We start from the raw sequence: 20,972 nt of genomic DNA, 5'->3' as shown, positions 1-20,972 counted from the left end.
CTACTACTACTACTACTACTACTACTACTACTACTATACTACTACTACTACTACTACGCTACTATTACTATACTACTACTACTACTACATACTACTACTACTACTACTACTACTACTACTACTACTACTACTACTACTACTACTACTACTACTATACTACTACTACTACTACTACTACTACTACTACTACTACTACTACTACTACTATACTACTACTACTAACTACTACTACTATACTACTACTACTACTACTCTACTACTACTACTACACTACTACTACTACTACTACTACTACTACTACTACTAACTACTACTACTACTAACTACTACTACTACTACTACTACTACTACTATACTACTACTACTACTACTACTACTACTACTAACTACTACTACTACTACTACTCTACTACTACTACACTACTACTACTACTACAACTACTACTAACTACTACTACTACACTACTACTTACTACTACTACTACTACTACTACTAACTACTACTACTACTACTACTACTACTAACTACTACTACTACTACTACTACTACTACTACTACTTACTACTACTACTACTACTACTACTACTACTACCTACTACTACTACTACTACTACTACACTACTACTATCTACCACATACTACTACTACCTACACTACTACTACTACTACTACTACACTACTACTACTACTACTACTACTACTAACTACTATACTATCTACTACTACTACTTACTATACTATACTACTACTACTACTACTACTACTACTACTACTACTACTACTACTACTACTACTACTACTACTACTACCACTACTAATTTATATTATCTTCACTACTACTACCATCCATACTACTACTATTCACTCCTACACATACATATACATCTACTGACTTACTATACTACCTACTATACTACTAACTACTACTACTACTACTACTACTACTACTACTACTACTACTACTACTACTACTACTACTGCTACTACTACTACTACTACTACTACTACTACTACTACTACTACTACTACTACTACTACTACTACTACCGCTACTATTACTATTATACTACTACTACTACTACCGCTACTATTACTATTACTACTACTGCTACTGCTACTACTACTGCTATACTACTACTACTACTACTACTACTACTACTACTACTACTACTACTACTACTACTACTACTACTACTACTACTACTACTACTACTACCGCTACTATTACTATTATACTACTTCTACTACTACTACTACCACCACCACTACTTCTACTGCTACTACTACTACTACTACTACTACTACTACTACTACTACTACTACTATTACTATTATACTACTTCTACTACTACTACTACCACCACCACTACTACTTCTACTGCTACTACTACTACTACTACTACTACTACTACTACTACTACTACTACTACCACTAATACTACTACTACTACTACTACTACTACTACCACTACTACTACTAACGCTACTATTACTATTATACTACTACTACTACTACCATTACTAATACTAATACTACTACAGCTACTACTACTACTACTACTACTACTACTACTACTACTACTACTACTACTACTACTACTACTACTACTACTACTACTACTACTATTATTATTATTATTATTATTATTATTAATACTACTACTACCACCACCACTACTACTACTACTACTACTACTACTACTACTACTACTACTACTACATACTACTACTGCTACTACTACAACTACTACTACTACTATATACTACTACTACTACTACTACTACTACTACTACTACTACAGCAACTATTACTACTACTACTACTACTACTACTACTAACTACTACTACTACTACTACTACGACTACTACTACTACTACTACTACTACTACTACTACTACTACTACTACTACTACTACTACTACTACTACTACTACTACTACCACTACTACTACTACAACTACTACCACTACTACTACTACTACTACTACTACTACTACTACTACTACTACTACTACTACTACTACTACTACTACTACTACCACTACTAGTAGTAGTAGTTGTAGTACTACTACAGCGACTACTCCAAACACAATGAATTAACCCATATTAAGCGCAGGTATGCCTATAGCTAAAGGCAATGGAGAGCTAGGCTAGGCCTGGCTTGTGATTGCTCTGTGTGTGTTGGGGGGGGGGGGGAGGGGTACTTACTACGTACTATCCTCTTCTTTTTTCAGCTTATCCCGCATTTTGCATGGTTGCCATGATGAATGTCACATTTCCAATCATCTCAGTTCATAGCATCATCCTCTTCCAGGCCCAGTTCTTTCTTATCGTTCTTTCTTTGGGGTACCCTTTTCTTCTTTCCCGCTAATTGTATATCTAATACGTGTCTTCTGGGTGGGGTTCCTACCTTCCATAGCGGGCAGGGAGGTACTTTCTGTGTCTTATATCCCCTCTTATCTGTTTTCCAATTGCTTTCTGTCTTTGTCTTGGAATGAGATTGCTTGGTTTGTCCTGACTTTGGTCGGAGTCCTTGGCTGAGAGGGAAACAGTCGAATGCATAGTTATAGTTTTGGGAGATGATATTTTTTTCCTTGTAAATTATCTCTCTGTTATGTACTGTTACTCTTTTCATTTTTACATATGATTTGTAAACATTTGAGTGTGTTCCTCTTAGTGGGATCTGTGCTTGTGTCTGGATGAGACTTTTAGGTGATCTCAAACTAAGGACTTTGACGGTGTGCTTTTGGAATCTACATCTGTTCCCCATTTGAACTAATTCCCCTTTGTCTCACCTTTTCTTTTGTGCTTTAATTTTAATTGTAATTCTAGAACTTTTTGCTATCCCATTTTCTTCCTTTTTACTGGCGCTGATATGACCTTAATGTGTTGCAAGCGCCGTAAAACTCTTAAAAACAAAAACATAATACTTGTCTTCCCACGTACTCTCTCCCTCTCTCGTCTCTTTACATGTCCGAACCATTTCAATCTATCTGCTCTCATGTTTATTGATACATTCTTCACTTCAGTCAAATAGTAAATAATGAATTTATATAGCGCCTGAACATCCACGTTAATCGTACTCTGCGGCGCTTTACATAATAAAAATAAAAATGTTTAAAAACTACAAAATTAAAAATCACGACACTACATGATACATAATAAGCATGCATACAAAAAAAAAAACAGAATCAAAGCAACATCTATTTTATGAAAAATAAGCCTCGCTGAACAACTCAGTCTTCAGACATTTCCTGAAAGATGATACATTTTCACAGGACTTTGTCCGAGGACTAAGTGCGTTCCATAGGCGTGGAGCTATGAATGAAAAGGCTTTTTCACTGAAAGTGGATTGTCAACCTTCGAGAACTTTCAATTCTCACTTTATCTTTTCTTGTCCAGCCAAGTGACCATCTTAACATCCTCATTTCTGTCATCTCAACTTCTTTATCTTGTTTCTTTGTTGTAGCTGCTGTCTCTAGTCCATACAACATTGCTGGTTTTACAACAGATTATTTTTCCCTTGAGCGTTGAATCTCCATCAATCTTAGAGCCCTGGGCGGGGATCCTGACCTCCCATAGAGGGCAGGGAGGTCCATACTGTGTCTTCTATCCCCTTATATCTGTTTTCCAACATGCTTTCTGTCTTTGTCTTGGAATGAGGTTACTTGGTTTTGTCCTGGCCCTGGTTGGAGTCTTGGCTGGGTGGGAAACAGTCAAATGCATAGTTATTGTTTTGGGAGATGATATTTTTTTCCTTGTAAATCATCTCTCTGTTATGTATTATTATATTTGTTTTTTTAAGTGTATAATGTAAGCATTTGAGTGTATTCCTCTCTGTTGGATTTTGTGCTTGTGCCAGGATTAGACTTATAGGTGATCTCAAACCAAGTACATTGGGGGTATGCTCTTGGAATCTACATCTGATCCCTATTTGTTCCCAGTTCCCCTTTGTCTTACCTTTTCTTGGGTGCTTTAATTGTAATTCTAGAACTTTTTACTATCCATTTTCTTCCTTTGTACTGGCGCTAATATAACCTAAATGCGCCGTAAAACCCTTAAAAACAAAAACAATCTTAGAACCTGTGACAACGGGGTAAAGCACTATATAAATGCCATTTTTTTTTTTTTTTTTGTTATTATCAATCAACGACCCATGTAGAACGAGACATGTCGCCTTTTAGGCGATATTACAATTCTTTTTTTTCCGACAGACCTCTTAACGGCCAGGTACTCATTTTACACCTGAATACGATGAGAGAATTGGAGTAAAGAGCAATTTTCCATGGACTCAGCTATGCGCCGAGTTAGGTTCGAACCAAGGACATTCCGATCCAAAAGCGAGTGTCATACCACAAGCCCACTTAGCAGCCCTCTTGAGTCCAAGGGAGCGAACTAGTTATACTTTAAACTGACATAAACAAACAATTTACTTTCAAAGAAATCACTTCCGTTGACGGATCAGAATTCAAAGGGAGATCACTTATTATTTCCTTTCTTCAGGTTATTGTCTCCCTTTGTGAGCTATTGCCTTCAACAGTTTATGCAAATTTACAATGTACAGTCATTATTCACTGTAACTGAATATCGTCAATATGCAAATGAAGAGTGGTTTTCCAAAACGCCCCAACTCCAATTTCCCCTCATTTCAAGATATTGAGGATTATTTCCCCTACAATTTCTCACTCGGTCTATTATTTTATCATATTATTTAAACTTCAAATTCACCCAAATCTAGGGAAAACTCTTGTGCCATTTGATGCTTAAAATAAAATTTACGTTTCAATTTATCTATCTCATAGATTGAAAATCTCACAAAGAGTAGAAAAATCGACTTACCGAGTTTTGGATAACCAGCCTTCATATATTATTATAATATATCATTATCCCGTCCTCGTGTCGACCAAAGTGTGTTCATTATGCATGGCGATTGAAAGGACAACAATGTATCAATCTTGCTAAACACGATTATAATAATGTTTATGTTAATGAGCTAAGTCCATTTGTCTCCAATGGACTTCTCTATCCGCTAACATTAACTTATTTCTTGTGTGTTGTTTTTTTCCCCTGTTATTTCGCTGCGTCGGCGTGTTTTTGTGTTTTGTTTTGGGTTTTTTTTCTTTTGTTTTTTTTTTTTTTTGGTCCCCGGGTCAAAATATCTGGATAGTCCACTGGCTGATGTTGTTTTATTTTGTCAGAGTGATCGTCCTACACTACACGCGCCTATAATTTGATCCAGGATACAAATACTAATAGACAGCCAGGTAAGAATTTTGTCTCTCTAGAAGAGATGAACGAATTTGATGTCATTCAGCACTTTGTTTTTAGTTTTTTGACGGTGATTAGTTCTCACTAAATTATATATAGCTGACTACAAACGTTCTAGGTTTTACATAGTTTTGTGTGTTGGTACATATTATCCGGCTGGCGGATATTGTGAATATTTTTCCTAAACGCGCATAGCATCAATTTTGAATCATGGACACACACAAAAAAAAATGGATATAATTATTTTGCTTTTATCGATTCACTTTTTGGTGATGTTTCTATCTTCCATCCTCATTGCCAGTTACAACGTTAGCCGGGTGTATTGTATTAGACATTGTTTTATGTCAAGAAAGATTTCGGTCTGGGTGGGGATCCTGACCTCCCATAGAGGGCAGGGAGGTACATACTGTGTCTTCTATCCCCTTATATCTGTTTTCCAACATGCTTTCTGTCTTTGTCTTGCTGGGTGGGGATCCTGACCTCCCATAGCGGGCAGGGAGGTACATACTGTGTCTTCTATTCCCTTATATCTGTTTTCCAACATGCTTTCTGTCTTTGTCTTGGAATGAGATTAATTGTTTTTTTCCTGGCCCTGGTCGGAGTCCTGGCTGGGAGGGAAACAGTCGAATGCATAGTTATTGTTTTGAGAGATGATATTTTTTTCCTTGTAAATCATCTCTCTGTTATGCACTGTATTTTGCTTTCTTTATATTATATATGATTTGTAAAACATTCGAGTGTGTTCCTCTTAGCAGGGACCTGTGCTTGTGTCTGGATGAGACTTTTAGTGATCTCAAACTAAGTACTTTGATAGAGTGCTTTTGGAATCTACACCTGTTTCTTATTTGAACCAATTCCCCTTTGTCTTCCCTTTTCTTGGATGCTTTATTGTAATTCTAGAACTCTTTACTATCCCATTTTCTTCCTTTTTACTGGCGCTGATATGACCTTAATGTGTTGCAAGCGCCGTAAAACCCTTAAAAACAAAAAAAAAAAAACCCCAAAGATTTCGGTGTGAGTCGATATCTCGCCTTCTTTATTTTTTACCTTGAGATAGAAACTTGACTTGCTGTGTCTTCTATCCCCATATAATATGTTTTCTGTGTTGCTTTTTGGGTAACCTTTGGGTGATTTCAAACTAAATGCATTGATTGTATGCTATTCGAATCTATTTATGTTCCAAGTTTGAACCAATTCCCATTTGTCTTACTTTTTTCTTGGGTGCTTTAATTGTAATTCTAGATTTTTAAAAAATACTATCCCATTGTCTTCCTTTTTACTGGTGCGGCTAGGTAGTCTAGTACTATGACACTCGCTTTCGGATCGGAAGGTCCTGGGTTCGAGCTTTGCTCGGCGCATTGTTGAGTCCTTGGAAAAGGTTCTTTACTCACATTCTCTCACCGTACTCAGGTGTAAAATGAGTACCTGGCCGTTGACAGCGTTGTCTATGTCGGAAAAATAACTTGTGATATCGCCTAACAGTCATCATGTCTTACGCGTTACTGTTGGTCATGGACCCTTTGTAAAACGCTTTGAGCACTTGGATATTGCTCTATGTAAAAGCTATATTTTTTGGGGGGTATTTTTTTGGTTGTTTTTTTTGTTTTTGGATGTGAGCTTAATGTTCCGTAAGCGCAGTAAAACCCTCAAAAACAAAACAATGAATGCTTATTACACGTTGTGAAGTATTTTTCATTTTTCTCTTTATCATAAAAAAGTATGGATACGCCCTTTTTCATTTGGATGTCAGACTAATACGTCACAGCCCTAGTCATTGGTGTTGAACATGGGGACTACAACCATAATGAACTTAACAACCCCTCTCTACCCCCCCCCCCCCACACACTCACCCACACACACACACACACACACACACACACACACACATATACAAACTCACTCGCTTGTCGAACTTGCGACTACTGTCAGAAAAAAAAAATTAACACACCTTAAAAAGTTGCAAATACGGTTCAAAAGTAGTGACGTCACTTCCCTCGTCATGACGCTTGGTAACTTAGTAACTGGTTCTAAACTATCGGAACAATGGCGGGCACCCTTAGGAAATACTTCTCCGACGAGCATAAAAATGTATATAGAGGAGAAAAACATTATAAATGTGATCATGTCTTGACTTTTATACATTCTGATCACGTGACATGTTAAAAAGTTCTAGCCAGCATGAAGAATAAAAAGCACCAATTTTCTTTGTTGAGAACCAGGTTGCTCGTTTCTGGGCGGACGTGACGTCAGACTATCGAATCCTAAGCAGCATCATTATTCCACCCCTCTCCCTATAAATAGTAACGTGTTGTGATATCATGTTTACAATAATAATTTGTGACGTCAGATTATCAAGCGTAAATTTCACTTAAAAAAAAACAAAACAGATTCTTTAAAAAGAAGTAGATAGACTATCACTTGAATGTTTTCAAAGATAACGAAATATATAATTTTTTTTTAATTGAGCGTTTATATAGAGCATTATCCACTGAACGTGCTCAAAGCGCAAGGGGTCCCTGGCCAATAGCAACATTTAACATGTAGGACGGGACATGACGCCTGTGAGGCGATATTAAAATTTTTTATCCGGACAGAGACATACAACGCTGTTAACAGCCAAGTACTCATTTTACACCTGCGTACGGTGAGAGAATGTGAGTAAAGAGCCTTTTCCAAGGACTCAACTATGCGCGAGGCTCGAACCCAGGACCTTCCGATCCGAAAGCTAGTGTCATACCTCTCGACCACACAGCCGCAAAGGGTTGATTGAGGGGTAGAATTTAATGCTTTCTTACTCTTACGTTTTGGAATTGGAACTGTGCTTCCAGCACTCACTCGAAAGCTCATGCAGCGGTTGGTAACACGTCCGGAATTCCAAAAGGCAAGAATGTATGAATCGTAAATTGGATTCAGTAGTCTGATGTCACGCGCCCGGCAACGGCGGCCATCTTGGTTCTAAACAAAGAAAATCATTACTGTTTATTCTTCATACTGGCTAGAACTTTTCATTCCCTTTTCATATTCCTTGTGATCAGAATGTGTAAAAGTCAAAACATGATCAAATTGATGGGGTTTTTTTTCCTCTGGATACGCGTTTAAGCTCGCCGGAGAAATATTTCATACGGCGTCCGCCATTGTTCCGATAGTTTAGAGCCAGTGTTACTAAGTTACCATGCGTCATTAGGAAGGAAGTGACGTTATGACTGTTGAAGACTATTCATCTATTGAGTGATGCAAAACCGCATTTCAAGCTGGAAAGCAAAACGAGTGGCAAGGTCACAAACTTTCGATATCAGTACGATACGATATTTCGTCACTTTAAATATCGATATATTGACATTTCGTTATATCGAATCCGATAAATAATTTCGACAGACGTGCTTGCCCACAGACTACTAGGAGCAGACCAGGCAACAGGGACTTTTTAGTGGCTAATCGTCCCTGGTTGCATAAAAAAAGAAAATGGCGGCGCTCGACCTCTCGTGTTCATATTCTTTATGGGGAAGTAGATAATGAGTTCCCTATATGGCCATGTCAATCATGTAGACATCCTTTGATGATATAAGCCTACCCTTTGATGTCTGCAGTCGCCGTTTCGATTTCTACGGTCACTCATGGCTAAACAGCCGTCAACAATGAACTGAACCATCGTTGAAACACTGGAAAACGCTCGTGGCATAGTTGCGTCACAATCGTCCTGTATTCTCTATTCTCTTGCCCCCCCCCCCCCTCTCCCCTTTCCCAACCCCCAACACCTCTATTCACGAAAAAGTTCTTTGTTTTTCCTTTGTTTTTTGTTCATAGTAAACTAGTAGTATCGTTCGGCTACACTTCTATGTTCAAGGTATCAATCCAGGTTCTGAAGTCATCATCACATTTGTTGATGGTTTCAAATCCCCCTGCAAGTTTTGTCTCTGGGCAATCTAGTACGAGGTGGTTTGCATCTTGTGGTGCTTGGTTGCACTTTGGGCATGTTGGTGATTCTTGGAGCCCCCATTTGTGCATGTTGGCAGCTCTTGTATGTTTTGACCGTAGTCTTTTTGCAGCTACCCAGTATTTTCTTGGTTGATCCTGTAGACCTGGGAGACTTTTACAGGGATCTTCAATTAGTTCCCCTCCTGTTGGTTTATTCCTTTTCCATTCCTCGCACCAGGCTTCTTGCGTGTTGTAGTTTTCTTTCTTTGATAGGTAGAAAGGTGAACGAGATTTTAGTCTTGATGTTGGGGGCGCAGTTTTGTATATGGTTTGCAGAGGAGTTCCACTATCTTCTTCAGCTCTGGATATCCATTTCTTTGTTGCATCCTCTCTCCTCAAGTGGGGTGGTGCTATAGCGCTCATGACTTGCAGCCATTGTGTTGGAGTTGATTTCAGGCATCCAGTTACTATTCGCATCGAGTCTCTTAGTTTCGCATCAACAAGGTTTGTATGGGCACTTCTCGTCCAAACAGTAGGAGCACAATATTCTGCCACACTGTAGCAAAGGGCCAGGGTTGATGTTCTGAGAAGAGTTTGCGATGCTCCCCATGTTGTTCCTGCCAGTTTTCTGAGTAGACAATTTCGTTTCCCTATCTTTCTTGCTGTACCCTCAAGATGGGTTCTATAGGTCAGCCGTCTATCCAGTGTCACTCAGAGGTATTTTGGATTTTGATCAGTTGATAGTGTTGTGTCATCAATCCTGCTACCGGATCAGCACTTTGCCGTCGTGCAGGAGCTTGCGTGCCCCAATGACCCTGAAGGTGATACCAGCTTGGATGAAATCGTGCTGGAACATCAACAGGATAGGGACCAGACGAAGGATGATCCAACCCGGCGTTCAGACAAGGCTTGCCTTTTCCTGACCCACACTTCTGATAATAGTAAACTGATTTTGTGTTGTTTTTTGTTTGTTGTTTTATTCATTATTATAAGTCAATAATAACAAAAAATTAAATGATTCTCTGTGTGTTCGATCGTTTGTCATACACGTGGCCATCCGGCAGCCTGGTAAACTGCGAGCATAAGATAAATCGATATCGTTTTGGCATTTTGAAATCGATATATAATTCGATACTGTCATTCATATCCATATTGCGATACGATATGCCCAACACTACTGTACAGTGTCGAACATTTCGGCTTAATCAGTTTAACCGCCGTACTCTGCAAAAAGCCACGTATTTAAAAATTTGGCCAGAAACTCGCCTTTCAAATATCGATCGATTTAAATAACTCTCATTTTGGTAAAAACTCTCAAACCTGGGACATCGCCAGATTTCAGGGTTTGAGAGTTTTTGCCAAGTTGGGGGTCATTTAAATCGATCGATATTTGAAATGCGAGTTTTCTGGCCAAATTTTTAAATACGTGGCTTTCCAGAGTACGGCAGTTGACTGGTTAATGATATGTTTTTTTAAAAAATTGAGCTTTCATAAAGGGCAATATCCACTAAATGTGCTCAAAGCGCTTTACACAGGGTTCCTGGCCAACAGCAACATTTAACATTTAGGACGGGACATGACGCCTGTTAGGCGATGTGACAATTTTTTTCGAACAGAGACAACACTGTTAACGGCCAGGTACTCATTTTACACCTGAGTACGGTGAGAGAATGTGAGTAAAGAGCCTTCTCCAAGGACTCAACTATGCGCCGAGCGAGGCTCGAACCAAGGACCTTCCGATCTGAAAACGAGTGTCATACCACGAGACCACATAGCCGCACGATCGATTGATAATATATTGAAAGGCGAGTTTTTCTGGCCAAATTTTTTTGAATACGTGGCTTTCCAGAGTACGACAGTTAGACTGGTTAATGATTTGTTAGGGACTAAGAGTGGGAATTCGATATGATGTGTAGATAGTCTCGTCATTATGGTAATGACTTGGAACACGATGTATTGTACGCTTCAATGTGTTTATCCCGATATAATCCGATTTCACGTATCGATATTGCTTGTTTACACACTCTCAATGCGCGGGTGTGTGTGTGCATAATTTGCCTTTTACCTCTGTGTATGTATGTATGTATGTATGTATGTATGTATGTGTGTGTGTGTGTGTGCATAATTTGCCTTTTACCTCTGTGTATGTATGTATGTATGTATGTATGTATGTATGTATGTGTGTGTGTGTGTGCATAATTTGCCTTTTACCTCTGTGTATGTATGTATGTGTGTGTGTGTGTGTGTGTGCATAATTTGCCTTTTACCTCTGTGTATGTATGTATGTATGTGTGTGTGTGCATAATTTGCCTTTTACCTCTGTGTATGTATGTATGTATGTATGTGTGTGTGTGTGTGCATAATTTGCCTTTTACCTCTGTGTATGTATGTATGTATGTATGTGTGTGTGTGTGTGTGTGCATAATTTGCCTTTTACCTCTGTGTATGTATGTATGTGTGTGTGTGTGTGCATAATTTGCCTTTTACCTCTGTGTATGTATGTATGTGTGTATGTGTGTGTGTGTGTGTGTGTGTGTGCATAATTTGCCTTTTACCTCTGTGTATGTATGTATGTATGTGTGTGTGTGTGTGCATAATTTGCCTTTTACCTCTGTGTATGTATGTATGTATGTATGTGTGTGTGTGTGTGTGTGTGTGTGTGTGCATAATTTGCCTTTTACCTCTGTGTATGTATGTATGTATGTATGTATGTATGTATGTATGTATGTGTGTGTGTGTGTGTGTGTGCTGCGCGCATGTGCAATAAGGTATGTCGGAGTAGGTTGATGTCGTTTTGTTTGTTTGTTTGTTTTTTTGCCAATTCTGCGATTTAACTTTTTTTTTTTGTTTTGATATTTTTAATGGGTTTGGGGGGGGGGGGGGGGTTACCAATAACGTACAAAAAAAAAAAACAGGCTATTAAATTTAGTGTAGTGTTTCAAACCGATTTTATATGACATTAACAGAGGTCTCTGTCGTCATGAGAGTCATATTTATTATTTATTTCTTTATTATTATTATTATTATCATTATTATTATTATTATTATTATTATTATTATTATTATTATTATTATTATTATTATTATTATTATTGTTATTATTGTTATTATTAATATTATTATTATTATTATTATTATTATTATTATTATTATTAGTATCATTATTATTATTATTATTATTATTATTATTATTATTATTATTATTATTATTATTATGATTGTTAAATATTTCTTTTTGGCCCTGAAATTGACTGCTTTTCATGAATTCTGGCATTGATGTAGAGTTTCTTGTCTACATCGTCTCTGGACTTGAGACATTTTTCTCTGGCCACTTCCTGGCTAATCCAGTCATATAATATCTATTTTTTTAAATCTCTGGATTATACCAGGGTGCTTGACGTCTCACCCTCACTGCTCTAATTTTTGAGGGAGCTTGTTTGTCCACCGTATCAAAAATTGGCTCGTGGAAACCATTTGCATCATTTTTTTTTTTAGGTTATGGTCAAGGTCTTGTTTAAAAATGTGCAAGTCTACATTATTCTTCATATTACGAGATGTTATTTTATTTTTTTATTTTTTTACTTCGTTCTTTGCCGTACTGATTTAAGGCCTTTCGCTTCCTAATCATCCGATCGGGACGCCTCGGCTGCCTCTCTAATCATCTGTGTCATTTCCTTCCACAGTTCCCCCAGTCTTCTTGCTGTGGATGATAATTTCATAAGGTCTTCCCTTGATTTTAATTCTTTGTTTTTTTGAAGGCGTTTTAGGTCTCTATTACTGAGGACAGTGTGAATTGACGTTGGTGCTTTATTGGAAATAAAACGCAAAACACACGTAAATGATTGTCTGAAATTATCTTATCAATGTTCAAGACAGATGAAGAGAGAGAATGTTCACTATACTATCTGTAATCACGTGATCCATTCTGGGGCCACGTCTGTATGGAGGACCACTCACGTGTTGGATAATGGTGTTTCTTGCAATAAACTCCCGAAATACTTGAGATTCATTTTTGTTGCCGAAATCATCATCCATCGTGGCTTGTGCTCTTGAGCACGTTGCCGGTCAGCTGTCTCCATGAATCACCATCCGAAATACTCAATGCTAAAATCACCCATAACAATTTTATGTTGTTTTTTTTTTTTTGTTTATGGATTGAATTGACATAAATTCACCGAATCTGATAAAAAAAAAAATAATTAAAGAATGAATTGTTGATATTTTGTTTTGTTGTCTTGGTGGTGGGCGGTAAATACAGTGAACCGACTTTTAAAAATTATTTTCATGAATGACTATATGGTCTTGTGGTATGACACTCGCTTTCGGATCGAAAGGTCCTGGGTTCGAGCCTCGCTTGGCGCATAGTTGAATCATTGGAAAAGGCTCTTTCTTTACTCACAATCTCTCACCATACTCAGATGAAAAGGAGTACCTGGCCGTTAACAGTTTTGTATCTGTCCGAAAAAAATTGTAATATCGCCTAACAGGCGTCATGAATCGTTAATTGTTGCTGTTGGCCAGGGACCCCTTGTAAAACGCCTTGAGCACGTTTAGTGGGTATTGCGCTATATAAAAGATCAATTTAATGGCAAATCCAGCATACTCAAAGCTTCTAAAATCATCATGGTGGAATGATATCGTGTCAAAGAGTGACAAGTTGTAATGATTGAATTTCCACCTCCTTTTCTCCCAATGCGTGGAAATGATTTCACACTAAAGCCTTCGGGTGTAATTGCTTTCCAAACTCGGTCATCATCATTTGAATGGTTTAGCCATGTTTCCAATACTATGTCGGTAATAGTCATTTTATGATCTTCAATTATGTCGATTATATGTTGAGTTTTATTACGGCACGATCTGACCTTTAGTAATCCAATTTTTATATGGTCATTCCGTGCCGGCTGTTGTTGTTGTTGTTGTTGTTGTTGTTGCCCGAAACGTTGCTGTTGTTGCTGTTTTTGTCGGTTATTTTTTATCAGTACGATTGTGTGTCTGTACGATTAATTGTCACGGTGGTTGTTCGTGGGCTACAAAATTAGATTCAGTAGTCTGATGTCACGCCGCCCGGCAACGGTGGCCATCTTGGTTCTAAACAAAGAAAATCATTACTTTTTATTCTTCATGCTAGTTAGAACTTTTCATATGCCTTGTGATCAGAATATGTAAAAGTCAAAACATGATCAAATTTGTGGGGGGGTTTTTCCTCTGGATACACTTTTATGCTCGCCGGAGAAATATTTCATACGGGCGTCCTCCATTGTTCCGATAGTTTAGAGCTAGTGTTACTAAGTTACCATGCGTCATTAGGAAGGAAGTGACGTTACGACTGTTGAAGAGTATTGACAAGGACAATGAAGATAGTGTTTTGGCTGGGGCAGTTCTTGAAACCGGGTGGGGGAGGGGGGGGGGTTGTCCGATGGTCGATGATGGTTGTGTGTAGAGGGTGTGGTGATGGGCGGGTCGGCGGTTGAATTGGACTTTGGTGGATCTTTTTTTTTTCCACACATCATCCTTACTCTGGTCGCTGTGTTGGACGATGAGTGTACTTCATAAGTGTATGGCAGGAATTCGGAGGATAGAATTAGCAGTTGTCGACAGAGAATGACAGCAATCTATATTCAGGTTTTCGTCCAAACGAGTCATCCATCACGTGATTTGTTGCTGTCAAAAGATTAAATATTTCTTAACAAATGTAAGCACGCTGCTTTTATTATTAAAGTTGTAAACATACCCATGTGTCAAGCTGAGCAAAATGACCAATCGGGATGATAGATATTATCAAAAAAATTATGAACACTTTTCACTATGTGGGTCACTTTGAACACATTTTGCCATGTGACCAATGACCTCGAGCACATTGAAAGGTAATATAGATCATCCCCATTGACGCATTGTCATTAAAACTGTTCAATTGCTTATTTATTCATCTATTTATTTATTTATTTATTCATTCATTTCTTCATTTATTTGATTATTTATTTATTATTATGTTGGCCTGTCGTCAATTATGCGATGAATTTAGTGTGTCGTTTTTCTTGTCGTCCTTGCTTCCAGCACAATGCCTTCCAAAGACGTACTGGACGGTTTGGATGAGATCCAGGTCAAGTTGATGCAGGAGGAATGTATTTTGGTGGACGCCAACGACAGGCGCATCGGGTCGGCCTCCAAAAAGGCGTGTCACCTCATGGAGAATATAGACAAAGGTGTGTGTGGGGGGGGGGGGGGGGAGAGAGGAGGGGGGGGGGGGGGGGAGGGAGGAGAGGAGGGAGGGAGAGAGAGGAGGAGAGGAGGGAGAAGAGAGAGAGAGAGAAGAGTGAGAGAGGGGAGAGGAAGAGGAGAGATGAGGAAGAGAGGAGAGAAAGAGGAGAGAGAGAGGGGAGGGGAGAGAGAGAAGAGTGAGAGAGGAGGGAAGAGAGAGGAGAGAAGAGAGGAGAGAGAGGAGAGGAGAGAGAAGGGAGGAGGGAGAGAGAGAGAGGAGAGAGGAGAGAGAAAGAGTGAGAGAGAAGGAGAGAGAGAGAAAGAGTGAGAGAGACAGCGAAGAGAGAGAGAGGAAGAGAGAGAGAGAGAAGGGAGAGGAGAGAGAGAGAGATGAGTGAGAGGAGAGAGAGAGAAGAGAGGAAGAGAGAAGGCGAAGAGAGAGAGAAAGAGTGAGAGAGACAGCGAAGAGAGAGAGAAAGAGTGAGAGAGAGAGAGAGAGAGAAAGAGTGAGAGAGAGAGAGAGAGAGGAAAGAGTGAAGAGAGAAGGAGAGAGAAAGAGTGAGAGAGAGAGAGAGAGAAAGAGTGAGAGAGAAGAGAGAGAGAGAAAGAGTGAGAGAGACAGCGAAAGGAGAGAGATGAAGGAGAGGAGAAAGAGTGAGAGAGAGAGAGAGAAAGAGTGAGAGAGAGAGAGAGAAAGAGAGAAGAGAGAGAGAAAGAGTGAGAGAGAAGAGAAGAGAGAAGGGAAAAAGAGAGAGAAAGAGTGAGAAAGAGGAAGAGAGAGAGAAGAAAGAGAGAGAGGGAGAGAGAAAGAGAGAGAGAAGGGAAGAGAGAGAGAAAGAGTGAGAGAGAGAGAGAGAGAAAGAGTGAGAGAGAGAGAGAGAAAGTGAGAGAGAGAGAGAGAAGAGTGAGAGAGAGAGAGAGAGAGAAAGAAGTGAAGAGAGAGTGAGAGAGAGAAAATGAGAGAGAGAAGAAAGATGAGAGAGAGAGAGAGAAAGAGTGAGAGAGAGAGAGAGAGAAAAGGATGAGAGATGACAGCAGAAGGAGAGAGAGAAAGAGTGAGAGAGAGAGAGAGAGAAAGAGTGAGAGAGAGAGAGAGAGAAAGAGTGAGAGAGAGAGAGAGAAAGAGTGAGAGAGAGAGAGAGAGAAAGAGTGAGAGAGACAGCGAAGAGAGAGAGAAAGAGTGAGAGAGAGAGAGAGAAAGAGTGAGAGAGAGAGAGAGAGAAAGAGTGAGAGAGAGAGAGAGAGAAAGAGTGAGAGAGAGAGAGAGAAAGAGTGAGAGAGACAGCGAAGAGAGAGAGAAAGAGTGAGAGAGAGGAGAGAGAGAGAAAGAGTGAGAGAGACAGCGAGAGAGAGAGAAAGAGTGAGAGGAGGAGAGAGAGAGAAAGAGTGAGAGAGAGAGAGAGAGAAAGAGTGAGAGAGACAGCGAAGAGAGAGAGAAAGAGTGAGAGAGAGAGAGAGAGAAAGAGTGAGAGAGACAGCGAAGAGAGAGAGAAAGAGTGAGAGAGAGAGAGAGAGAAAGAGTGAGAGAGAGAGAGAGAAAGAGTGAGAGAGACAGCGAGAGAGAGAGAAAGAGTATGAGAGAAGCGAGAAAGAGGAGAGAGAAGAGAGAGAGAACAGCGAAGAGAGAGAGAAAGAGTGAGAGAGACAGCGAAGAGAGAGAGAAAGAGTGAGAGAGACAGCGAAGAGAGAGAAAAGAGTGAGAGAGACAGCGAAGAGAGAGAGAAAGAGTGAGAGAGACAGCGAAGAGAGAGAGAAAGAGTGAGAGAGACAGCGAAGAGAGAGAGAAAGAGTGAGAGAGACAGCGAAGAGAGAGAGAAAGAGTGAGAGAGACAGCGAAGAGAGAGAGAAAGAGTGAGAGAGACAGCGAAGAGAGAGAGAAAGAGTGAGAGAGACAGCGAAGAGAGAGAGAAAGAGTGAGAGAGACAGCGAAGAGAGAGAGAAAGAGTGAGAGAGACAGCGAAGAGAGAGAGAAAGAGTGAGAGAGACAGCGAAGAGAGAGAGAAAGAGTGAGAAAAGAAGGAAGAGAGAGAGAAAGAGTGAGAGAGACAGCGAAGAGAGAGAGAAAGAGTGAGAGAGACAGCGAAGAGAGAGAGAAAGAGTGAGAGAGACAGCGAAGAGAGAGAGAAAGAGTGAGAGAGACAGCGAAGAGAGAGAGAAAGAGTGAGAGAGACAGCGAAGAGAGAGAGAAAGAGTGAGAGAGAGAGAGAGAGCGTTGGAGTATTGTTCACTTTTTAAAAAAAAAAAAATATTATTAATTAAAATATATTTTAAAAAAAGACAGTTGAGCTTTTATAGTTAGAACGAAGTTGACGTCACTCGGGTCTTCGTTATTGTTTTTTGGCACCCGCGTTTTTTGAGTAATTCTCACTAAACGGTATTAACCAGACTATAAACGTTCAAGGTTACACATAGTTTTGTGTATTGGACTTCAATAATATTATTTCTTAGATAATAAAATATCGTTTTCCATGAACATTTCAAAATCAATTTTTTGAAGGATTTTCCTAATAACTAGAACCCAAATGCAAACCGCCCCCGAATCATCCATTTGTCCATTCTCTTTCAACTCCTCACAGGCATGCTTCACAGAGCCTTCAGCTGTTTCTTATTCAACACCAAGGGAGAGCTGTTGCTTCAACAGAGAGCTGACGCTAAAATCACATTCCCAAGTACGTATTCATTTCAACTCCAACTCGTCTGATATTATAATATAATATAACCAATTCATTGAAACCATGACAATGTTATAATAAAGGGCAATAACCATGAAAATTATGATATATATTATCATTATAATCCAGTTGCTTCCCCTTGGATAGCGGGTGGTTGGATGCGAGCATCACCCTTGAATCATATACCTATGATGTTCGCATGGGTGTACGGTCCGATATAACCTCAATTGTGTTGGAAGAGACCTAAAGCAACAAACAAACAAAAAAATCCCCTTGGATATTACTCGTGCAGTCAATAGGGCAGAGAATTCGTGACGGCACATCTTCTAGTTTTCCGGTTCCAAATTTTTCGCTCGGAAGTGTGTATGTAACCAGTTCAACGGAGGACTTATAATGAATAGGTTACATAATATGTATCATAAGGTGGCATATAAAGCAGGAGGGTGTATCGGCTGATTCTTAGGATTAGGGGACGTAGAAGACCGAGGATGGATGATTTTATAGTGACGACCAAAACATATTTAGACTAGAAAAATATAATGCCATCGTTCTGAAACCAGAAGATTAATTACACAAGGTGTATATATATATATATATATATATATATATATATATATATATATATATATATATATATATATATATATATATATATATATATATATATATATCCAGTCCTCGGGTGGAGTGGTTTTACACTTCTAATGATATTGGAACCAGTTGTTTGTTGTTTTTTTTACATCACACTTTTGCTCCCTAGTACAAACTGAGTCATGTACGATTGGCTCTGTGAGAATATGGATATTTTGTTATCAATGACATATGGTGTGATAAAATTTGCGAGGTGATATTTGTTTTGGTGTTTTGTTTTTTTTGCGGTTTTTATTTTGTTTTTGGGTTGTTTTTTTTTTTTTTTTTGTTTGTTTTGTCTTATTCAAGCAAAAACATGGAATATTTAGTCAATTGCATCCATGTTTTATGTGAAATTCAGAACATGACCAAAGAAAGAATAATAGGGAATGGGGTGGGGGGGGGGAGGTGTCAGTGGTAAAGACTTGGAAGCTGGTAACAACAAGATATGAAGTGAGTAGAAAAGTGCCAGAAGACAATAGAGAATAAACATTTTTTCGCGGCGGTGGTGGGGTTTGAACCTGCGACCTTATTGGTACGTGTTCGTGGATAGCTCAGACGGTAGAGCCTCGCTCTCACCTGCCAGGCGGAGTTGTCGTACCAATAAGGTCGCAGGTTCAAACCCCACCACCGCCGCGAAAAAATGTTTATTCTCTATTGTCTTCTGGCACTTTTCTACTCACTTCATATCTTGTTGCTACCAACATAAGTGCCTGCTCCACTCACTTTCCTGACTTGGAAGCTGCAAGACAGTTGAATAAGACTTGGGATGTAATTTACAAAATATAACGATCACAGTTTGAGATCCTGGTTAATATATATATATATATATACTTTTTCCATGTATGATTTTGACAGATCACTTCACAAATACATGTTGTAGTCACCCATTGAACGTTCCAGAAGAACTAGACGAGAAAGAAGCCATAGGTGTGAAAAGAGCATGCCAGAGGAAGCTGTTCCATGAGCTGGGGATCAAAGCTGAACAGGTCAGAGTCCCATTGTGTTATCAAAGTGCAATAATATTTAGTCAATGAAAATATTCTTGACTCTAAAAAGTAATTTCGATACTCCATAATTATACCCATGCACACCTTTGATAGAATTTGTGCGGGTGGTTGGATGGGAGCGTCACCCTTGAATCATATACCTGTGATGTTCGCATGGGTGTACGATCCGATAGTGATGTCGTTTCTTCTTCTCTTTACTAGCCTATCCTGCTTCTTTGGTTTGTGATTGTATTTTTGACAGGGGATATTTTTTTTCTGTAAATCTTCTGCCTGTTTGTTCTTGGTTATTTATAATTTAGCTTATGATATCTTTAGATTATGATTTTGATTTACATTTGTACTATTTTTGTTAGATTGCTTGTTTTTTTTGTTTCAGCGGTCTCTCATATAACCTCAATTGTGTTGGAAGAGACCTAAAGCAACAAACAAACATAGAATTTGTAATTATTTTTAAGCGCTTAGAGTCTGGTGTCTCGGACTTATAGCGCTATATATGTTTTCAGCATTATTATTATTTAATTTTATATGACTTGTTCAGTCTCATGTAAAGCGTTATTGTTTGTTTTTTTTTTAGGTCCTGTGATCTTAGCCGGACCCGTATTACACGCCAACTGGCAGCTGTGTTGTTTTGGGCTCTAACAATTTTTAATAGTTTCACTGGATTTTATTTACTTCCTATTTTGGATTTTTCAAGGTTGTCAATTTTCCGTATATTTACGGAATTCAGTATGTTATAAACCCTCAGTATATTTACTAATCACCAGCTACACAGGGGGGGGGGGGGGGGGGGGAGAAGTAAGTATATAATGTCTTTTTACTGGAGTTCAGCAATCAGAAAGGGGTCTGTCAATGTGTTTGTGTAACAGTTCAGTAAACAGGCGTCCTGTCTCGTCTTACATGTTAAATGTTGCTGTTGACCAGGGACCCTTTGTAAAGCGCTTTGAGCACGTTAAGAGGATATTGCGCTATATAAAATCTCAATTAAAAAAAAAAAAAAAAAAAATATATATATATATATATATATATATATATATATATATATATATATATATATATATATATATATATATATATATATATATATATATATATATATATATATATATATATATTATTTTTTTATTATTTTTATTTTTTTATTTTTTTTTTTTAAACTCATTTATTTTATACAGAATTATCAAAATGCTTTTAAGTTCTGACCATGGAATTTCACAATACCGTCATTTTATACAATATCCATTTGTCACTTGTAGAATTTTTAATCATGATGTGTCAT

General features: G+C 38.5%; 1 protein-coding gene across 2 annotated transcripts in view; it reads left to right on the top strand.

Annotated features, from left to right (window-relative positions):
* LOC144964330 (isopentenyl-diphosphate Delta-isomerase 1-like) overlaps nt 1–20,972 on the top strand; it is a 39,541-nt gene that overhangs the window by 14,898 nt on the left and 3,671 nt on the right. Inside the window, exons 1-4 of one of the 2 annotated variants that reach the window (XM_078898437.1) lie at nt 5,137–5,267; nt 15,241–15,389; nt 17,961–18,053; nt 19,545–19,675. In XM_078898437.1, the coding sequence (XP_078754563.1) occupies nt 15,245–15,389; nt 17,961–18,053; nt 19,545–19,675 (369 nt within the window). In that variant the 5' untranslated portion in view covers nt 5,137–5,267; nt 15,241–15,244. Of the gene's footprint in view, nt 1–5,136; nt 5,268–15,240; nt 15,390–17,960; nt 18,054–19,544; nt 19,676–20,972 lie in introns of those variants that run through there. The other variant, XM_078898436.1, reaches the window with a different exon arrangement.

This window comes from Berghia stephanieae, chromosome 2 (assembly GCF_034508935.2).
Source record: "Berghia stephanieae isolate SIO BIC M18660-M18661 chromosome 2, UCSD_Bste_1.3, whole genome shotgun sequence".
Lineage (NCBI taxonomy): Eukaryota > Metazoa > Mollusca > Gastropoda > Nudibranchia > Aeolidiidae > Berghia > Berghia stephanieae.
This window is presented reverse-complemented; position numbering and strand designations above follow the sequence as displayed.